General features: G+C 49.2%; 2 protein-coding genes across 4 annotated transcripts in view; both read right to left on the bottom strand.

The window, feature by feature from the left end:
* Positions 1-470: 470 nt before the first annotated feature.
* LOC108518056 (uncharacterized) lies at positions 471-19,082 on the bottom strand. Of its 3 annotated transcripts, XR_001882280.1 has the most exons (6): positions 16,291-19,082; positions 11,426-11,614; positions 7,774-7,946; positions 2,791-2,908; positions 1,135-1,353; positions 663-730 (listed from the first exon to the last, which is right to left on the bottom strand). XR_001882280.1 is itself a non-coding variant. In XM_017856202.1 (5 exons), the coding sequence occupies exons 1-5, from the start codon at positions 19,072-19,074 to the stop codon at positions 542-544; spliced, it is 3,453 nt and encodes a 1,150-aa protein (XP_017711691.1). In that variant the 5' UTR covers positions 19,075-19,082; the 3' UTR covers positions 471-541. The 3 variants fall into 3 exon arrangements, 2 of the variants coding, with proteins under 2 accessions (XP_017711691.1, XP_017711692.1); XM_017856202.1 differs by lacking the exon at positions 1,135-1,353 and having other exon boundaries at positions 471-730; XM_017856203.1 differs by lacking the exons at positions 1,135-1,353; positions 11,426-11,614 and having other exon boundaries at positions 471-730.
* An 84-nt stretch (positions 19,083-19,166) lies between these two features.
* Positions 19,167-20,111, bottom strand: part of LOC108518059 (uncharacterized) — a 38,017-nt gene continuing 37,072 nt past the window's right edge. Inside the window, exons 4-5 of the mRNA XM_017856204.1 lie at positions 19,276-19,569; positions 19,167-19,226 (exon numbers count right to left, since the gene is read on the bottom strand). Coding sequence (XP_017711693.1) covers positions 19,167-19,226; positions 19,276-19,569 — 354 coding nt within the window. The remainder of the gene's footprint in view (positions 19,227-19,275; positions 19,570-20,111) is intronic.

Genomic DNA, 20,111 nt, shown 5'->3' on the forward strand with positions numbered 1-20,111 from the left:
AAGCCAAGAAACGTGTGTCCTTCTCACAAGGAAATCAGCCTCACCAGGGTCCCAGGGATGTTCCCTAACAAGTAATGTTGTCAGGGCAGCCTTGTGCAAGGCTGGACCCTGGCCATACTGCACCCACCCAAAACCACCGCGTCACCCTGTAACCCTGCAGTCTGATTCAACTTGAAAGGCGCTTCCCAGGCCGGGCGCGGTGGCTCACGCCTGTAATCCCAGCACTTTGGGAGGCCGAGGCGGGCAGATCACAAGGTCAGGAGATCGAGACCATCACGGTGAAACCCCGTCTCTACTAAAAATACAAAAAATTAGCCGGGCGTGGTGGTGGGTGCCTGTAGTCCCAGCTACTGGAGTGAACCCGGGAGGCGGAGCTTGCAGTGAGCCGAGATCGCGCCCCTGGACTCCAGCCTGGGTGACAGAGCGAGACTCCGTCTCAAAAAAAAAAAAAAAAAAAAAAAGGTGCTTCCCACAGGCTGCCAGAGTGTCAGGTCTGAGTACAGGTTAACAGGGTGCTTGACTGGGAGCTATCTCTTCGCTTTTATACTGCTTCCTGAACCAGGGTAGCGAGTGTTGGGGGTGGTTTAGTGCTTGTATTCCGCAAGCCCAGCTCATCACAGGCCATGTTTGAGGTTTCTTGAAGTCTGTGCTTTAGCAGCTTCCTCCTCCACTGCCGGCAGAAGGCAGCAACTTCCAGTTCCTCCGGATCTGGGGAAGGTTCTCTCAAACCCTGGAGGAGAGAAAGATAATTCAGCACTGGGGGACGCTGTGCACTTGCCCAGCTTCAGCTGATTGGAGTCTTCCTTACGGGATTCCTCTGAGTGGGGTAGGGACCAGCTTTCTGGTGTTCCAGCCCTAATTGTACAGGGATCAGGGAATCACATCTGGAGAGCTGCCCTGAATTGGAGCCTACCCATTCTGAAAGAAGGAGCAAAATGCACCAAAGGGCTTTATATTGATCCCAGTGGAAAGTTCTGAGAATGTAGCTGGTTTTTAGAAATTTTCCCTCCACTCCAAGTTCTTCCTCCCTTTGGATATTACTTTATTCGGTTTGCTTCATGCAAAATATCCATGGGTCTTTAGGACGGTGGCCCAAGCAGAGCCAGGACACAGGTGTATGCCACGGATGCTCACCCCAGCTCTCAGGTTCTCTTGCATCCAAACAGTCCAGAGATGGGGGAAAGGCAGTAGTTCTACCTCAGTGCTGTGGTTGGCACTGCGGGATCAGTAGAAAGCCATGGGCTGTGACCAGAGCTCGCGGGGAGGGAGAGATGCTGCTCCACAGGGGCCAGGCCTGAGCTTTTCTCTCAGCTTTCTTTATATTCAAGGAACTCTGGAACTTGTAGTTGAAATCTGCACATTTTAAAAATGTTTTTTCACTGAGCATGTTTCATCTATGTGCTATGAACTTAACTGGTACCAAGTTTCTTTAAACTTGAAATGAAAACTCTCATCCTATTTTCAACACCTCAACACACTAGACCACTAGTCAGGTCTGTGGCTTCATGGAGTTTACATTCTAAGAAAAGAGCCAGACAAATAAATAAATGCAAGGAATGAAAACAAATGTATGTTTACAAACTGTGACGAGTGCTACAAAAGAATCATACAACATACTAAGATAGAGGAAAGTGAGTGTGATTTAGTTTAGCTATAGTGAAGGTGTGTCATCCCTTCGGAGGAGGTGGAATTTCAGTTCAGGTCTAAAGGATAACAAGGAGCCAGGCAGGGGCGGTGGAAGTGCAGGGACAGCGGTGGGTCTCGCACATGTGGGATAGCACACACAGACGCCCCAAGCAAGGTGTTCTGGTGGGCACTCAAATACTTTCTATTTCCAGCTTCCACTTAGGATACAGAAAGCTGGCAAGAGTATTGTTCTCATCCTAAAAAGGAGGAAAAAGTCAGATAATCTACAAAATATAATTTTTCTTGAACCGATTAGAGAGCTAAGGTTGAAGGGCAACTAACTAGTTAGTTTGAAAAGACAGCCACCTCCAAGGAGAGACAGAGATAAGCACTGGCTTACATAGAACACAGCACAGGAGGAAGATGGGCTGGCATATAATCTGATAAGAAGATTTAGTCCAAAACTTTAACAAACTGCTAACAGCCAAGAATAGGCTAGTGTGAGTGTATAGAACCCATGGAGCTACAACACAAGAAAAGTCCGCATCTATGTGTAGGGTTTTGTCTAGGGCGAAATGATTCACCTGTGAGTACACCTTCCATATGCGAACTAACCAATCCAGAGCCCACACCCCCGACTACCTCCTTCATCAAGCTCTGACATTCAGGGCTGCTAGCACCTGCCCTAATCATCCCAAGGCCAGGTTCTAGACAGCTAGAGACAACCCCTATATCCCAGAGCCCACTGTAATTATTAGATAGGAAAATTAAAATAATATGAGTGGGAAAAGTGGACAAAAAGGACAAAAAAATGGATAATTTTAATAAAGAGAAAAAAACTATTAAAACCAGAAATGCTACACATAAGAAAAACATGGTAACAGCTATAAAGAATGCTTTTCACAGGCTCATCAGAAGACTAGATACAGGTGAAGAAATGATCAGTGAAACTGAAGGTAGGTTGAGAGAAATTAGCCAAACTGAAATACACAGGAATCAGGTGACAGGTGTGGGAAAGGAACGAAGTTGAATATAGCCACTAAGAGGAAGGTAGGGTATGCTGTGAATGTCTCCAGCTTGCCACGTGTCTGTGGACCTGTGACCCTGAGTTGTGGTGTGCATGTGTACCCCAGGCCAGCCCCCACTCTCTGAGTCAGCACTTACCCGGAGACTCGCAGCTTCTGCAGCCCTCATGGTCTTGAAGACAGCCTGGAGGAGCTGCTGTGCATTTTCCACTAGGAGCTCTTCAGAGGACTTGCTTCTTGCCAGGGAGGCCTTTACACTTGGAAGTTGACGGAGAAAAGTGGATTTTACTCCAAGTAACAGATGCAATCTCAAATAAGTACTAGGAGATTTTACAATGTGACTCTCTTTCAGAAAGCTGGAATGCTTCTGTGAGGACTGGGGACTATTCAGAGAAAGAATTTTTTTTTTTTTTAAGACAGTCTTGCTCTGTCACCCAGGCTGCTGCAGTGCAGTGGCACAATCTTGGCTCACTGCAACCTCTGCCTCCCAGGTTCAAGCAGTTCTCCCATCTCAGCCTCATGAGTAGCTAGGACTATAGGCATGCACCATCACATATGGCTAATCTTTGTATTTTTAGGAGAAATGGGGTTTTGCCATGTTGGCCAAGCTTGTCTTGAACTCCTGGCCTCAAGCAATCCTTCTGCTTCAGCCTCCCAAAGTGCTGGGATTACAGGTGTGAGCCACCATGCCCCGCACAGAGAAAGAATGTTCTAAAGGTCTAAATTAACTTTTTAAAATACAAGTTTTATTTAAGAAAATATGACAGTATCTATAAATTAAGAAGTATGTTTTCAATGAAAATAACTGAGAAGCAGAACAAATGCCAACTACCTTATCTAATGAAAGAGAATGAGAAATGTTGTATAGAACTGTTTTGGGGGCTAGGATTAAAAGTTCTAATCAGGCCAGGCACAGTGGTTCACACCTGTAATCCCAGCACTCTGGGAGGCCGAGATGTGCAGATCACAAGGTCAGGAGTTCGAGACCAGCCTGGCCAACATGGTGAAACTCCATCTCTACTAAAAATACAAAACTTAGCTGGGTATGGTGGCATATGCCTGTAATCCCAGCTACTTGGGAGGATGAGGTGGGAGAATTGCTTGAACCCAGGAGGCAGAGGTTGCAGTGAGCTGAGACCATGCCATTGCACTCCAGCCTGGGTGACAGAGTGAGACCCCGTCGAAAAAAAAAAAAAAAAAAAAAAGTTCTAATTAGAAATTAGGCTCATACTTCCTAATTGAATTACACATCTCAATGGTATTTGTTTGAAACTGAATGTAACTAAATTTAGTTAAGTTGTTTTCTACCACTGAGAATGAAAATGCTGTGAACCTTAAGTGACTTCAACTTTGGCAAAATTTCAGGACTTCCAGATCCTTTAGAAGATTGACAGCTTGGGCCGGGCACGGTGGCTCAAGCCTGTAATCCCAGCACTTTGGGAGGCCGAGACGGGCGGATCACGAGGTCAGGAGTTCGAGACCATCCTGGCTAACACGGTGAAACCCTGTCTCTACTAAAAAATACAAAAAAAGCTAGCCGGGCGAGGTGGCGGCGCCTGTAGTCCCAGCTACTCGGGAGGCTGAGGCAGGAGAATGGCGTAAACCCGGGAGGCGGAGCTTGCCGTGAGCTGAGATCCGGCCACTGCACTCCAGCCTGGGCGACAGAGCGAGACTCCGTCTCAAAAAAAAAAAAAAAAAAAAAGAAAATTGACAGCTTGATAAATAAACCTGTGTTTAAAACAATCATGCCTTTTTATTGTCTGTATTTCGGAGACTGCCACTTCCTAGGGCTAGTCAGTTCCTAGGGATAGTAAATGATTCACCTCTTAAGCACACCTTCCACACGTGAACCAATCAATCCAGAGCCCACAGCCCCCAACCACCTCCTTCATCAAGCTCTGACATTCCAAGCCGCTAGTCACCTGTCCTAATCATCCCAAGGCCAGGTTCCAGAGAGCTAGAGACAACCCTAGACCCCCAGAGCCCAACAAAATGATTCAAACTAACCAGTCCTAAACTGCTTAGCCTGCTTTCCCTGCCTCACCCATTCCTTCCTGTGAAAACCACAGTCAATGTTCTTGCCCATGGTTCCTTCTGACTTCTGCCTTTTGACCGACCCTGGTGCTTCCCTGGTGGCCCTACATGGCATCTGTGCCTTCTGTTTCTAGGGATCTGTGAGTGTAACGACTTCCCCTTTCGTGATGGTCATTTCCATGTCTGCGTATTTCATATCCATGTCTACCTGATTAAAGCAAGTCTTGGGTACCCTTACAACAATACTCATATTTGCAAAAATAAAATTAATTGTAGTTGCTGTATCTTTGAGACAGAGTCTCCTTCTGTCGCCCAGTTCAGCGGCGAGTTCTCAGCTCACTACAGCCTCTGACTCCCAAGTTCAAGCGATTCTCTAGCCTCAGTCTCTTGGGTAGCTGGGATTACAGGCATGCACCACCATACCCAGCTAATTTTTGTATTTTTAGTACAGATGGGGTTTCACCATGTTGGCCAGGCTGGTCTGCAACTCCCGACCTCAAGTGATCTGCCCACCTCAGCCTCCCAAAGTGCTGGCATTGCAGGCACAAGCCACTGCACCGGGCCCAGTAGCTAATCTTAAGAAAATGATGTGCCTGAAATATTATTTCCTGGAGAACAGAAGCCAGGTTTTATTTTAATTTAAAAACAATTTATATGCCTTGATTTTGGCAATGCAATTTTTATGTCTTACAACAATTGGTAATAGTTCTAACTATGAAGCTCTTCCATAAGAATATTACTAAACGGGCCAGGCGCGTGGCCAGCGCGTAATCCAGACTTTGGGAGGCCGAGACGGGCCGGATCACGAGGTCCAGGAATCGAGACAATCCTGCTAACACGGTAAACCCCCGTCTCCTACTAAAATACAAAAAAAAACGTAGCCGGTGCGACGGTGGCGCGCGCGTAGTCCCAGCTACTTCGTGAGGCTAGGCAGGAGAATGCGTAAACCAGGACGGAGCTTCGCAGGTGAGCTGAGATCCAGCCACTGCACTCAGCCCTGGGTGGACAGAGCAAGACTCGTCTCAAAAAAAAAAAAAAAAAAAAAAAGAATATATAAACGAAGTTTTGCTTGGTAAAGTGTGCCGCTGTTAGAAACGAAGGGACCGGTTGAAATGAAAACTGATTTATAATTATAGTTATGATGTTCTAGATTACACAGGGGAAGTTGTTAAGGAACAATTAAATGAAAATTGGCTCAGTTCCAGAGTTTGAGCATATTGAATAGATTAACTTTCACATAAGCACCATGCTGGCATTGTTTATCTTTGGCAGAGACAATTGGCAGTACATTTACTTTTGCAATTAATGTATTTTAAAATGGCGATTGTTTTTTGTTAGTATGATTAGTAAAAACACAAATGAGATTTATGTCAAATTCAGGCTTTTTTCTTTTTCGTTTTTTTTTGAGATGGAGTCTTGCTCTTTTGCCCAGGCTGAGTGCAGTGGCCTATCTCAGCTCCTGCAACATCAGCCTCCGAGTTCAAGCAATTCTCCTGCCTCAGCCTCCCGAGTAGACTTGGATTACAGGCACCGCCACCATGCCCAGTTAATTTTTGTATTTTTAGTAGAGATGGCGGTTTTGCTGTGTTAGCCAGTGATGGTCTCGATCTCCTGACCGTCATGGATCACCGCGTCACCCTCCCAAAGTGCTGAGTACAGGTGTGAGCCACCACACCCAGCCCAGGCATGTTTTAAAGTAAGATGCAGTCCTTTGTGTTGTAGATTAACCCTGCAGTGTTTGAAACACGGCAGTATACTGGAGTCAGGGCCTGGCTGTGTTTGAAGGGAGTAGAAACCAGTGGTTAAAGGGCAACTAAGTTCCTAACAACATTTACTTTTAAGTTCTTACGGTTACTTATTGGTCACTTTGCTCAGAACTAGTTTCCCAGGGTTAATTGTTTTTTACTTTCTGTGTATATTATCAGATATATGAGTGTGTGATAAAATGAGAAATGGCTTAAGATTAAAGTGCTTAAGTGTGTTTTTTTTGCCCTCTGTAAATTTTTATTTTTGTTTTTTTTTGAGACGGAGTCTCACTCTGTCGCCCAGGCTGGAGTGCAGTGGCCTGGTCTCAGCTCCTGCGCAAGTTCACCTCCCGGTTCACAGCTCCTTCTCCCATGCGTCAGGCTCCCGAGCAGCTGGGAAACTCACAGGCACCCACCACCACGCCGGCTAGTTTTTTGTATTTTTAGTGGAACGACGGGGTTTCACCGTGTTAGCGCAGGATGGTCTCGATTCCTGAACTCGTGATCGCACCATCGTGGCCTCCCAAAGTGCTGGATTACAGGCTTGAGCACCCACAGCCCGCCAATATTTTTTTAAAATAGTTGTGATATTGGTATTTAATATTGTCCCAAATAAATGTAAACTCTTGGAGGATAAAAAATTTTAAAAGGCCGGGTGTGATGTCTCACGCCTGTAATCCCAGCACTTTGGGAGGCAGAGGAGGGACAATTACTTGAGCCCAGGAGTTGAAGATCAACCTGGGCAACATAGACAGGCCTCGTCTCTACAAAAAAGGAAAAAAATCAGGGCTGGGCAACGTGGCTCACGCCTGTAATCCCAGCACTTTGGGAGGCCGAGATGGGTGGATCACGAGGTCAGGAGATTGAGACCATCCTGGCTAACACAGTGAAACCCCGTCTCTACTAAAACACAAAACAATTAGCCGGGCGTGGTGGCGGGTGCCTGTAGTCCCAGCTATTTGGGAGGCTGAGGCAGGAGAATGGCGTGAACCTGGGAGGCGGAGCTTGCAGTGAGCCAAGATTGCGCCACTGCACTCCAGCCTGGGGACAGAGCGAGACTCCATCTCAAAAAAAAAAAAAAAAAAAAAAAAAAAAAAAAAAAAATCAACTGGGTGTGGTGGCATGCACCTGTGGTCATAGCTATGTAGGAGGCTGAAGTGGGAGGATCACTTGAGTCCAGGAGATTGAGGCTGCAGTAAGCCATGGTAGTGCCCCTGCACTCCAGCCTGGGCGACAGAGACCCTGTCTCCAAAAAATAAAAATAAAAAGAAGTATATTTTTTAAAGGAATGACGTCACCCCTACCCCACTCCCAGGTCTTGAGAAAGCAGAGCTACTTCCTACCTGGAGATGATGCGGAGCTGGTTGCTCATTGTTTGAACCTGCTCCACCACACACAAAAGCTCCTGAGAACATCTTTGATCTATGCAGTTCTTAGCAATGATGCAGATGAGTTTGGCGAAGTCTTGTCCAGATGTTGCAATTTTCCTAGCAGAGGTAATGAGCTGATCTTTGGTCTATATCAAAGAAATGAGAGTTCGAATATCAAGAAATTGGTGGTAAACCAAAAAGTGTCCAAAACTTGCTTGGCACAACTTACTTCAGCCCACGAAATAAATATATTTTAGCTTAAACCGTGATTTCCTGAACCTCCTCCAAAGGCTTCAAATCTTCCTGGGTTAGCAAGAAGTTTACTGTCCTGAAAGCCAGCAGAAGAGGTGGCAGGGGCCCATCTATCTGTGTGGGGCTGCTGAAGAGAAGGAAGTCCAGCCTCCTGGTCATGATCTAGCCCATCCCCACAGAGGCTGTGGCCTCCACTAGGCTCAAAGTTAGTTTTCAGCAGGTCCAGGGCAGGTATGAGGTTCCTAGCGAGGGCCAGGTATGGGAAACATCCAGGTTGAAGGGGGTGGTGGCTGGAACCCAGGGCCAAAGGACTACAGTCACATGTAGAGCTTACCAGCCGGAAACTAATGATTCAGAGACTGTAGCCACCTATTCATTAGCTGATTTGAAATTCTGACCTTTTGGACCTCATTTTCTTTACTTTAAAAGAGAGATTTGGACTAAATCAACTTTTCCATTCCTTTTCTTATTTTTTTAAGCAACAGAACCCTCTATTCAAATGAAATCTTAAACACAGCCAGGTGCAGTGGCTCATGCCTGTAATCCCAGCACTTTGGGAGGCCAAGGTGGGAGGATGGCTTGAGGCCTGGAGTTTGAGACTAGTCTGGGCAACATAGTGAGACCCTATCTATACAACAAAAGAATTAGCTGGTCACAGTGGTGTGCCAGTAGTCCCAGCTACTCAGGAGGCTGTGTTGGGAGGACTACTTGAGCCCAGAAGGTTGAGGCTGCAGTGAGCTAGGATTGTGTCACTGCACCCCAGCCTGGACAACAGAGTAAGACCTTGTCTCTTAAAAAAAAAAAAAAAGGTGAATGTTGAGGCAACTAACACAAATAAAAGATAGGCTGCTTCAGCAAATATTAGAGCCACACCAAAACCTCACCTCCTTGTCTGGGATGAGGAGGTAAGTGGCCCTTCAACAGGCCATAGGAAGTAGACATAGTCAGAAGAGGAAAACCCAGGAAACATCACAAGTCCTGCTGTTGTAGGCACTGGCACCCTGCCGAGAGGATGGACTTCCCCTCCCCAAATCTGGTTCAGGTATCAGGACTGATGATGCCAAATGTGAACCCAGAAGGTATGAAAAGGGTTGTTAGTCACAGAAGGAGGCTTTCCCGAAGAGCAGGCAGACTACCAACCAGGCCTGACATGGCTTGGAAGAGCAAGGAAAGGAGACTGGCTTGGCTTTTACACGGATTGGCTGGGATGAGGGCTCCACACAAGCGCCAGGGTTATGTGGCTTAAACTTCCCACTGGTGCCAAAGGAGGCTGAGTCTGGGCTTTCCTATTGGCTTGCCCAGATGAGGGGCACAAGCGGGGACAGGAAGGAGTGGGGCTTTCTAGCTGTCAGCAAGCACGAAAAGCGGCATCAGGCTATTGCAGCCGCCCTGCGGAGGCGCCTCCTAAATGCCATTAAGAACGGACACTAACTCAGAGGGCAGGACTTCACTTTGCTTGCCCCATGCTTTTCAGTGGCTGGCCCTGGTGGGGAACCACTTCTTGGCTCTCTCTCCTGTGTGGCATGTGGCCCCAGCTTGTCCAGTCAACAAGAAAGCAACCCTAATCAACTCGACATTAGAGGGATTTGCAATTCCAATCAGAAGGGAATGAGTGCAGCCATGTCCATACCTACTTCTAAGCAATTCCAACCTCATGGCAGGCCAGTGGGAGAAAGCTCTGGAAACAGGGAAAGCTTTTTTGAAATGCAGGACTCAAGCAGCTGTTCCGAAACTAGCCAGACCTGTACCAGGTCATGTGGCATTGTGCTGCTCCTTCCTTTTCAAAGACTGATGTCTTGGCAATCCCAAACCAAGACCCACCCAAGATACCCAAGGCAGCGCTAGTTGTTTACGACCTCCTAGGAGAATACGTGGGTCCTCATACCCTTGAGAATTTGTTTTGAATTAGCAAGTGAGTCCTAAAACATATCTTTGGCTTCTCTTTGAATAAGTCTTGGGTCAGGGTGAGCTCTTTGCCTCTACCAGCTTTCTTCCTGTACTAAATGGGGTTTGGTTGCCTAATTTTAGAAGCATCGGTCTTTAAGAATGAAAAGGAATACTAAAAGGACAGGAGAGGGGTGAGAGACAGCCCCTGTCATCCCGTTTTCTCATATTTTATTTTACACACATTACCGCTGCAGTCCCCTAACCTGGATAAGGACTGCAGGAGTGGCTCTTGCTTGCTGCTGGCACACAGGTGTTCAACAGGCTGATTGGCTGTGGTGGGCAGTGGTTGGGAGCAGAACAGGACAAGAAAAGGTTCCTGTCTTAAGTGTGGTGGGGCTGCTGGGTTTGGCTTTGTAGTTACCTAGTCAGGGGATGCCGCCTTGACACCCACTCTTCTCTCCTGGACACTCCTGTCTGCCAGGGTGAGAAAGTGGGGCCACATGTGGCCCAGCCATGGATTTTGGAGCCAATAGAACCCAGCAGACCCACACTGGAAGGGATTTCCTGAATGGCTCTTGGTGACATTCAATTGCTTCCTTTTAGTCTACACACTCAGTAAATGGACTTCTTTTATTTTTTCCATGTTGGTGCATTGATATTAAACGATGCTTAACCAAATTTAATCAAGGAAAGGGATAAAGAGAGTTAGAACAAGCCACACATCATTGAAAGTGGCCCCCAGAAGCCAGTGGGGAGCAGCCCTCTCCTCGCCAGGCTGTGCTGTTCCTGAGCAGCTATCCTTGAGGTGGTTGCAGTCCTCTATTTCAGGGAATTTAAAAAGATATCAGGCCAGGTGCAGTGGCTCATGCCTGTAATCCCAGCACTCTGGGAGGCCGAGGTCGGCGGATTACGAGGTCAGGAGATTGAGACCATCCTGGGTAACACGGTGAAACTCCGTCTCTACTAAAAATACAAAAAATTAGCCAGGCGTGGTGGCGGGCACCTGTAGTCCCAGTTACTCAGGAGGCCGAGGCAGGAGAATGGCGTGAACCCGGGAGGCAGAGCTTGCAGTGAGCTGAGACTGCACCACTGCACTCCAACCTGGGTGACAGAGCGAGACTCCATCTCAAAAAAAAAAAAAGATGTCAGTGCTTCTCTTCAGTTCATCCTTCTGGAGTATGAAAGAGACCTTGATTTTACTAAGTTGTAGATTTTGGAAAATTATCCTCGCTGGTGGAATAAGACAAAGCCTTTGTAACTGAGCCCCAAAGAAGAGAGGGAAAGAGACGTGAGGTGAACTTTATGATATACCCAGAATGAAGACAGTACATAAAATGCTGAGTGCTGAATGACCGCGCAGTGTGGCCCTTCCATCCTGGGAGCTGCCTAGGGCTACCCCAGCTCCTGGAGGGCAGCAGTTGGGAGCCCCATGTCCCCACACCATCCTCAGTCCTCCCACCATCACGGATGACTGAAGCCCAAGTACCAGGACACATCCTCTCCTCCTCAAACTCTGAGCCATCAGGAACACCTCCTTGGCCATCGCTCGAGTGATCCGGGTGATTCTGCTGTCCCTGTCGGTGCTGCCGTCCTCTGGGAGGGGCTGGTTCAGCTCAGCGGGCACCGCTGCTGTAGCTGGGCAGCGGGGGGACGGGGATTGGGGGCTGCTTTGCTGCTGAAAGAAGACAACAGACTAGAACTCATAAATTTCTGACACTCAGACCTTTAAAATACAGTGGAGAAGTCAATGTCCTTTTTATCTTTTCTTTTTTTAAAGAAAAACCCCAATTTACCAATTCTAGCAGCTCTCGGCAATCTTCTCCAAGTGAGAAGAGGAGATGAAATGATTCCCTATTAATTTAGGCTGCATTCACCCAGAATTTGTATAAACAGAAATCTGGTACACTTAGATCTCAGAAGAGTTAAAGTATCACACTTTGTTTTCCTCTGTAAATGTTCAGGCCTTTCATGGGAGAACGGAGTCTGTAGCCCCTTGAAGAAATTCAGGCATCTTTGAATGTTTTAACTTTGGGAGCCCAAACACTTTCATGTCAGTTATTCTACATGAAAGGGAACAATTGTTGCGAATAATTGTGACTTTTTTTCCCTGTTAACTTGGTGGTTGTTATTTTTTTATTTTTATTTTTTTTTGAGACAGAGTCTCGCTCTGTTGACCAGGCTGGAGTGCAGTGGCACAATCTTGGCTCAAGAAACCTCCGCCTCCCGGGTTCAGGTGATTCTCCTGCTTCAGCCTCCTGAGTAGCTGGGACTACAAGCACGTGCCACCACACCAGGTTAATTTTTTGTATTTTTAGTAGAGATAGGCTTTCACTGTGGTAGCCAGGATGGTCTCTATCTTCTGACCCAAGATCCGCCCACCTCAGCCTCCCAGAGTGCTGGGATTACAGGCATGAGCCACCGTGCCTGGCCGGTTGTTGTTACTTTCTAGTGAAAGAGAAAAAGAGCAGCCTCTGATATCTAGCAGTGGGTTGAGCACTCACAGCGAGGCCAGGTGATTTTCCTACTGAACCTTTAGTGAAGCCTCCCTTAGGCCTTTTCTAGACCTTGGAATCAAGACGAGCTGCTCTGCACTTGGAGGTAAATCCAGTAACAAACGGTCAAGAGCGTCCTTGTCTCTAACTCACCCACTAGACCCTGATTTCTTCAAGGTCAGGGGCTGTGCCCTTGCTGCAAGTGGGGCAGGAAACATGGGTGGAAAGAACCTCCAGGCCCACCCCCATTCCTGCTTCTCCCCAAATTCCCCAAAGTAGCAAACTCATGCCTCAGAAGGGGAAAAATTGTAGCTGTTGTAAAGTGCAAGGTCATGAATATGACGGTAGACTCTCTCTAAATTGGGAGATAGAGGTTCATGATTCTATATGCTCTGAGGCTATAAGCACAGCAAATATTTCACCAAGAAAGGAGTGGAAATCAAAGGACACCTGTGTCAGCCCTGTGGAGAGACCTGCTGGGTGCATGTGTCCCTCACCCATACCTTGTTAGTCACTGTGTCCTTGTCATCCTCCCTCACAGTTGAGCACCCTGGAAGAGCACTGCGGCTAATGATGGTGGAATGAGAAAACTCATCATCTGTGGACAGGTTGGGATGCTATGGTTGGATAAAATTGGTTTCTCCCCACCCAAGCTCATCTTGAAATTGAATCCCCAATGTGGCAATGTTGGGAGGTCGTGCTGGTGAGAGGTGTTTGGATCTGGGGGTTGATCCTTCACGAATGGATGAATGCCCTCCCTGGGGTCGGGGGGTGGTGAGAGAGTCATTGCTCCATTAGCTCCCTCCAGAGCTGGTTGTTTTAAGAGTCTGGCACCTCTCTCCACCCGCTTCCTGTCTCACCAGTACTCACTGACTCCAGTTCGGCTTTCCACATGACTTGAAGCAGTCTGAGGCTCTCACCAGGTGTAGATGCCTGGTCTTAAACTTTCCAGCTACAAGAATCATGAGCCAAATAAGCCTCTTTTCATTATTAGCTATGGAGTCTCAGGTATTCTGTTATAGCAGCACTCAATGGACCGAGACATGGATGGATCGTACACTTTGGCTGTAGTTACAGAGCTCAGATGGGTGTTTTAAGTGGGCAGCTGTTATGTGACAGATGAGAGAACATATGTGCATCTGGCACCAGGACATTGCAGAGGATGGGCTCTAAGTGACTTGACCTGGAATGTGGGTGCATCACCTGGGCACTTGGCCCCAAGCGTGGTCCAAGCATCCTGATTTCTCACATTTGACTCAGAAGTTGTCCAGATGCTGAGAACAGCAACCAGCCAGGTGCATAGCTGGAGCTGGGTGAAGAGCATCCACAGGGAAGGCCTACCTGCAGGCTGCCTCCCTCTCCAACCACACAGTATCCACTTCCACATCAGGAGCAAATCTAAATCTCAAAAGCGCTGGGAGAACCTCTGGGTTCAAGCTCATCTCAGAGCTGTCATTTCCTGGGAAGTTCTTCCCATCCTCATTTGCAATTTCAGTCTCATACTTTCTTTGAAGCTCAACTTAACACTGCCCTCCTTTTAGAAGACATCTAGAAAATCTGCTCATGCCTCCTCTGATCATTTTTACCCCAATTTTGAACCTCTTCTGCACTTCTAGACTGTCTTCAGCATCCTAGCCAGCATTCAAAATCTCTTCCTGTGCACCAGCAATATGTCAGATACTGCGCTTGGCAGGAAGGACCTAAAGAAGGAGTCAGAAGGAATCCATGAAGTTCAGTTGCTGATAGTTTAGCCTTTCTGAGCTAGCACACATTGAGAGGTCACCTGGCTTTGCTATTGTTTTTGTGTTGACTTCTTCAATTAAGTCGTCCCTACCATCTGACACCTTTGCAATGTACTCTACTGCTTTTTTGGGCCTTGTTTTAGATAGAATGGGATGTCCCCTGAATGCTGAAGCCTCTTCTGTGGTGGGACTAATTACACTGAGGGCCAGCAAGCCACCCAGATGGGGCCCAGGCATAGGTGAAGAGAAGAGAAGGGGAGAGAAAGCTGACACTAAGACTCACCTGCAATGACCAAAGACCAAGAAGGGAGAAAATGGCAAATGTGATTTGGCAGTCCTTGATTCAAGGGTTAGGAAACTAGGAAATATTCTTTTCAACCCATATTGAACAGTCAGCAACCTCTTAAGGTCCAAATTTAGAAATGTCCCTAGGATCTTCAATCACGAAAGAGACCTAGGACTATGTATTGGAGACCCTCATAACTGGAATAAAGAATTTCCAGATGGTGACTTACAAGTGCCCAGAAGATGCACAAGCCCCTTCCCAAACCCATGAGCTCCCTCAGCAGGTTCTGACGGCTGTGCGAGGTGCTGTTCTGGGTTGAATGGAGGGTGTGTCTCTGCACCACAGAAGCCCCAGAGAATGGGAGAGTGGGTCAGACACACAACATGGATGGCGATTCTCCCACACACCTGAGGATAAGCCCTCCAGGCAGAGTCCTGTTTCCTGTGGTTTTCCACACTGGAACTGTGTGTGTACAAGGACAGTGCTTCCCTGGGGTAGAAACCTTGGAATCATGAGGCTTTGCTCTTCATCCAGAAGAAACCTCCAATGGGAGAGATGATGTCCATTCATGGACAGGCATGGTAATGGGGGCTGCAGAATTTGCTGCTCTCTCCTGCTTCTGGATGGCCAGTGTCACCCTGCCTTGCAGCTATGAGAAATGCTCCCTCAGCAGATATTGATGAGAAGGGGAATGTATCAGGTGAACTGACAGAAACAGAATATGTTAAGTCAGTGAATCCAGTGGCTTTAAGTATATATCAAGAAGACCCTATGGAAAAACCGGTAAGAAAAGGAGGAGGGTGCACGGCACCTGAATTCATGAGACCAGGAGATATGGAGTGAGGCAAGCCTAAAAGATAGAGTCTGAGCACAGAAGAGTCAGGCTGCAGGGAAAAAGGGAACTGTGCCTGCTCTCCTCCCTGCTCCTTTGGGAATAAGGTCCCTTCACATGGTAATGACATCGTATTGAGGCATGTGAAGTAAAGAGCAGTGGGGCAGAGAAACACATGGTCTGGTTGGTTTCATCTCAGGAGAAGACCCAGGGAACAGTTTGAGGGGGTTAGTGCAGCTAGGCATAAGGTCATAACGGGGATAGCTCAGGTTGTGCATCACATGCTGGGCTGAGCATTTCTGCTTGGAAACTTCTCAGGCACTGCCAACCTATGGTAACTCTCACTGACTTTGGTCATGGGCAAAAATAAGTAAATCAAATGTTTGGGACCCATGGTGCCTAAGTATCCTGTCTGCTGCCCTGGAAAGAAATGAATGTGTGTGAACGGTGTTCAGTAGACCCAACATCCTTCCAATAAATCCTTCTTGCCTGTGCTGATTCAAGTTGGATTCAAACAATAGAACCCAGACTGAGGAGGGAGGTAGCATCTGCATCTCCGTCCAGAGGAGGAATGTTGTCCGTCACAGCAAGGGAATCACTTCCAGTTAGAGTCATCAGGAAAAAGCTTCATGGAAGACAGTAATAATTACAGACATCATTTATACTTACTATATGCTAGGCAAGTGCAAATATTTTGCATGCTTTCATTAATTCTTCATCAGGAAATTATCAAAGTTCCCATTTTCTAAAAGAAAAATACTGAAGCCCCAAATGACTACAAAGCTTCTCTGAGATCTCAGAACAAGGAAATGGTAGAGGCAGGCACAGCCCAGGCAGTCTCCTTCCCAAGTTCGGGCTCCTAAAGTCTGCGTGTGCTGCCTGCCTAGTGTGAATTACACACATGGACACCAAGACAGCTTTTTCTGGAACTTGCCAGGGTCCTTGGTTACTAGAAAGAGAACTGAGGTGGGGGTGAAGGAAAAATGCTGAGAATCCTACCATGCTCGGGTCCACTGTGGTTGTCCCAGGGACAGCTGGCTCAGCAATACAGTTCGTCATTGAGCTCCCTAGGGGAGTTCCAGGGGCAGCACTCTGAGAATCCACACTGCCCATTTCAGTGGCTTCTGCTGCATCCTCCTCGCAGAAGAACTGGGGCTCGATAGAATCCTGTTCTGGGGCCCTTGCTGGTTCCTCCCCAGGTTTCAAGCACTGGGTCAGATGTCTCCAGGCCTTGGTGTGACCACCTTTCCAGGCCTGCAGCTGGGTCACAGCATAGTGGGCCTTGGCTGCCCACTCCCATCGAAGCCAGCCTAGGATGTGCATTCCCCACTCCTCTGGGTATTCTTGGAGCACAGGGATTCTCTGGGCCATCTCCTTGGTGAGGGTCAGAATGCTCTCCAGAGTCATAAGGAGGTCTTCCTGGCAGGGCCCGTACTCTTGACCTTCTACCACAATTTCTTTTACAGCTTGGATACCAGACACCATTCTTTCCAGGGAGCTTTCTGGTCTAGTCTGGGGGTCCTTGCAGACAGAAGGCCTTGGGCAGATAACATCTTGGAAGGCACATTCGTAGTCTGCATTGATGATGCTGAGGTGGCCAGTCAAGGCCTTGGCTTGAAGGGTGAGCTCCAAACTGAGAAGTTCAAAGCGTGTGGACAGGCTGGGAGATGGTCTGGGGGAGGAAGCCAAGATCTGTGCCACATCCAGCAGAGCATCTGTGAGTACATGAACTTCCCTGCGCAGAAAGGACACCTCACCCTTCTCCTGCTCATCCCCACACAGTAGGCTGGACAGCCTGGCAGCCTCTTGTAGCCTCTGAGAAACATCTGCTGCCTGATCCAACCCTTCCTGCAATCCCTGCTGGTTCTTCATTGCCAGCCGCAGGGGCAGTAGGAACAGGCCTTTTCTCTCACTGAGATGCTCCATGTACTGGAGCAGGTCTTGGACAGCCACTGACCATAGAAGGCACCCATCCTCAATACTTTCTTCCCACGACTTGGGGGCTTGGAGACCATCAAAGGCCAAAACCTTGTCCAACAACTGTTTAGCATGAGTCTCTGCCTCCTTCAATGTGCCTTGCATTTGTAAAAGCACTTCTGAATGGCGAGTTGAATCAAGGCTGTTTTTATCCAAATCCATGGGACCGCTTTTAGCTGCTAGTTGAACCACTGAGGCTAAATTCCGCTGAAGCTCCAGGAACACTGCTGTACTCTCTGGCAGATCAGCTGTTGGGTTGTGGCAAAACAGTTGTTGACACAGAGGGTACCAGTCACCAGCCATGGCTGCCAAACCCTGCCTGGTTTCCCTGGTCCTGCCGTTCAGCTGGAGAGCCACTTCCAGAAGTCTATCAGTTCTAGCAGTTGTGCAATGTGCTATCTCTTTTGCTAGGTCAATAATAGGAGGTGCCAGTGTTGAGATACCCTGGAGTTCCATCATCCTCTCTGGCCCCAGTGGCCCCTCTCCAGTCTGGGCCTCTTGGGCCGCACCCACAGCTGCATCATGCTCCAGCAGGTTGGTGCAAGCTGAGGCCACTGCCTGGTGGTCAGGGCTCTCTACAGCAAGGAAGAGTTTGCTGATGGCAGGGGGTGGAGAGCCCCTCCTCTTTGGACAGATGTCAGGAATCAAAGGGTGGGGAGAATGGTCCGTTGGTGGATCGGAGGTGCCTGGGTCATTTTCCCCTAACCCAGGAGCTCTCTGATATTTCAGTTCAGGTGCTGCAGAGCTCTGGAGGCTGGGGAGAATGAAATAAAGCTGTCTCTTAGCAATGTCAAACCTGTGGACTTGGTCCCGAAGGGGGCTGAGGATATCTGGGTGGTTAGTCCCATCCAGCCCCTCTTTGAGGCTCTGAGCTGAATAGATCAGATGTTTTGCCATGGTTAAAAATGCATCAGTGTCTGGAGAGCCATATTCATGTGAACAGCGCTCAGCAGCTGCACGCAAGACCAATGAAGATTGCTCCAGCTGCTGGATCAAGACTCTCAGGCCATTCCGGAAAATGGGATCTCGTTCCCGGCCCACACACCTGCTCATTACCTGTGCTATGTGTGTGGCCCGGCCCTGTAGATATGCCACACGTAGGGAAAGCTCTCTGGAATCTCCACTCTCCAAAGCCCATGTAAAGAAATCCAAGTGCTTGGTCATTTCCTGAATGGACACACTCAGGAACTCAGGAATACTGAGAACATCATCAAAACATGCCAACAGGTGTTCGGATTCCCTGGCCCAAGCCCGAAGCAGGGCCTGCAGGGTGACAGGGTTCCAGTCCCGGCCAGACCCTTGGGGGCTTCCTGAGAAAAGCTGTTGCACTCTCACCACAAGCCCCCAAATGCCTGCCATGGCGGCCTCCATGTCTCTGCCAATTTCTTGTCGTGGGCAGCAAACCAATGCCAAGCGAGCCACTCTGAGCATCTGCTTGGCCCTGTCATGGAAAGTAGCAAGAAAAAGCTGGAGCCTCTTTGGCAAGGCCACGTCATCACAAGGGGCGCTGTCTGCGGGAGTCGCCACCGCCTCCTGGACCAGCCTTAGGAGAGGACTTTGCGTGTCCGTGAAGGTGTCCAGGATCTGGCGGAGTAGCCCAGTGCGGAACCCCTGAAAGAGGGCCTCGGTCGCGGCCCGCAGCGCCGCGCGCTCTTGCCCTGGCTCCGGCCTTCCCTGGCCTCTCCCCGGAGGTCCGCTGATCCCCGCGAGGCGCCGGGCGCCAGCGCTTCGCAACTGCAGCAGCCGGCCGCAGCGGGCCACCAGGTGCAGCCTCTCGGGCGGGGCAGAACAGGCGGCCAGGCGCATGCAGTGCCAGACCACGGCGGCCAGCGGCGGGTCCAGCAAGCCGAGGTGCAGGGGTTCGGGCTCCGGCGCCACCAGCAGCTGGTGCAACTGCCTCAGGCGTCGGGCAAGCGCGCCGTTCCACGAGCCGGCCGCCGGGGCTGCGGCGCCAGGGTCTAGCCGCACCAGGAGCTCGCCGAGGGCAGTCCTGGCCAGAGCGCAAACCCGGCGCCGGGAGGCGGCCAGCTGCGGATCGGGCGGATGCCGCAGGTGGCCGCGGACGGCCGCGATCAGTGGGGGGACGCAGCCCCGAAGCAGGCGGCCCGCGCGGCCCAGGCGCTCCTCTGGTCTTTGCGCTACCAGTTCCCCCAGACGCAGCAGTGCCACGGCCAGATCTGCGAAGCGGCCGCGCAGCGAGGCCGGGTCTCCTGCCGCTTCCAGCGCGTCCAGGCAGGTCAGGCACCAACCAGCCGCCCGCACCATCTTCCTCGCCATCGCCGCGTCTTCAAGCAGCAGTACCTATTCGGGCAAGGAGAGGCAGAGAGGTTCGAAGGTGCTTGCCGGTTCCGGAGCCATGGCGAGAGCAATGGCAGCTACTCCCTCCTTGGTTTTACAAATATTTCGTCCCCTTCACCTCCCAAGACTAAAGAGTGTAGAATCTCAGAGAAAAAAGTCGCTTAGGAGTAGTGTTTATAAGAAGACGTCAGATTCTATGAAAATTTAAGGCTTCGTGCGTTTGAACTACATTTACTGTGAGGTCCAACCTGGGTTTGGAGTGCAGCTGTCTAGGTGGGGGTGGAGCAGTGGACGGGCTACGTGGTAACCCGCACGTTTCGCGAGAACTTACTATTCGGATGAGGATGGTGGGAGCCAGAGGGGCGGCCTGTCCAGGCAGTGCCTATGAGAAATCTTTCCTAGCCACACCCTGCCATTCTCAGACAGCTCCTTATCTACCCCCTCCAACAGAGGTGGTACAAAGCACTTCCAAGAGCCTGCCCTTCCCGCCTGTCCTCCTCTCATCAGCAGGTACCCCAAACCCTTCTGCACTCTCTACTCCCTAT

This window comes from Rhinopithecus bieti, unplaced genomic scaffold (genome assembly GCF_001698545.2).
Source record: "Rhinopithecus bieti isolate Rb0 unplaced genomic scaffold, ASM169854v2 scaffold_42219, whole genome shotgun sequence".
NCBI classification, from domain to species: domain Eukaryota; kingdom Metazoa; phylum Chordata; class Mammalia; order Primates; family Cercopithecidae; genus Rhinopithecus; species Rhinopithecus bieti.

Bases quoted from the DNA above. Each gene is read 5' to 3' on its own strand.
- LOC108518056 (XM_017856202.1), bottom strand. From the start codon at position 19,074: ATGCGCCTGGCCGCCTGTTCTGCCCCGCCCGAGAGGCTGCACCTGGTG. The intron at 7,947-11,425 runs GTACTTGGGCTT...TCTTTGATATAG, and splicing joins GGAGGAGAGGATGTGTCCTG to ACCAAAGATCAGCTCATTAC. The intron at 2,909-7,773 runs GTAGGAAGTAGC...TCAACTTCCAAG, and splicing joins CAGCTCCGCATCATCTCCAG to TGTAAAGGCCTCCCTGGCAA.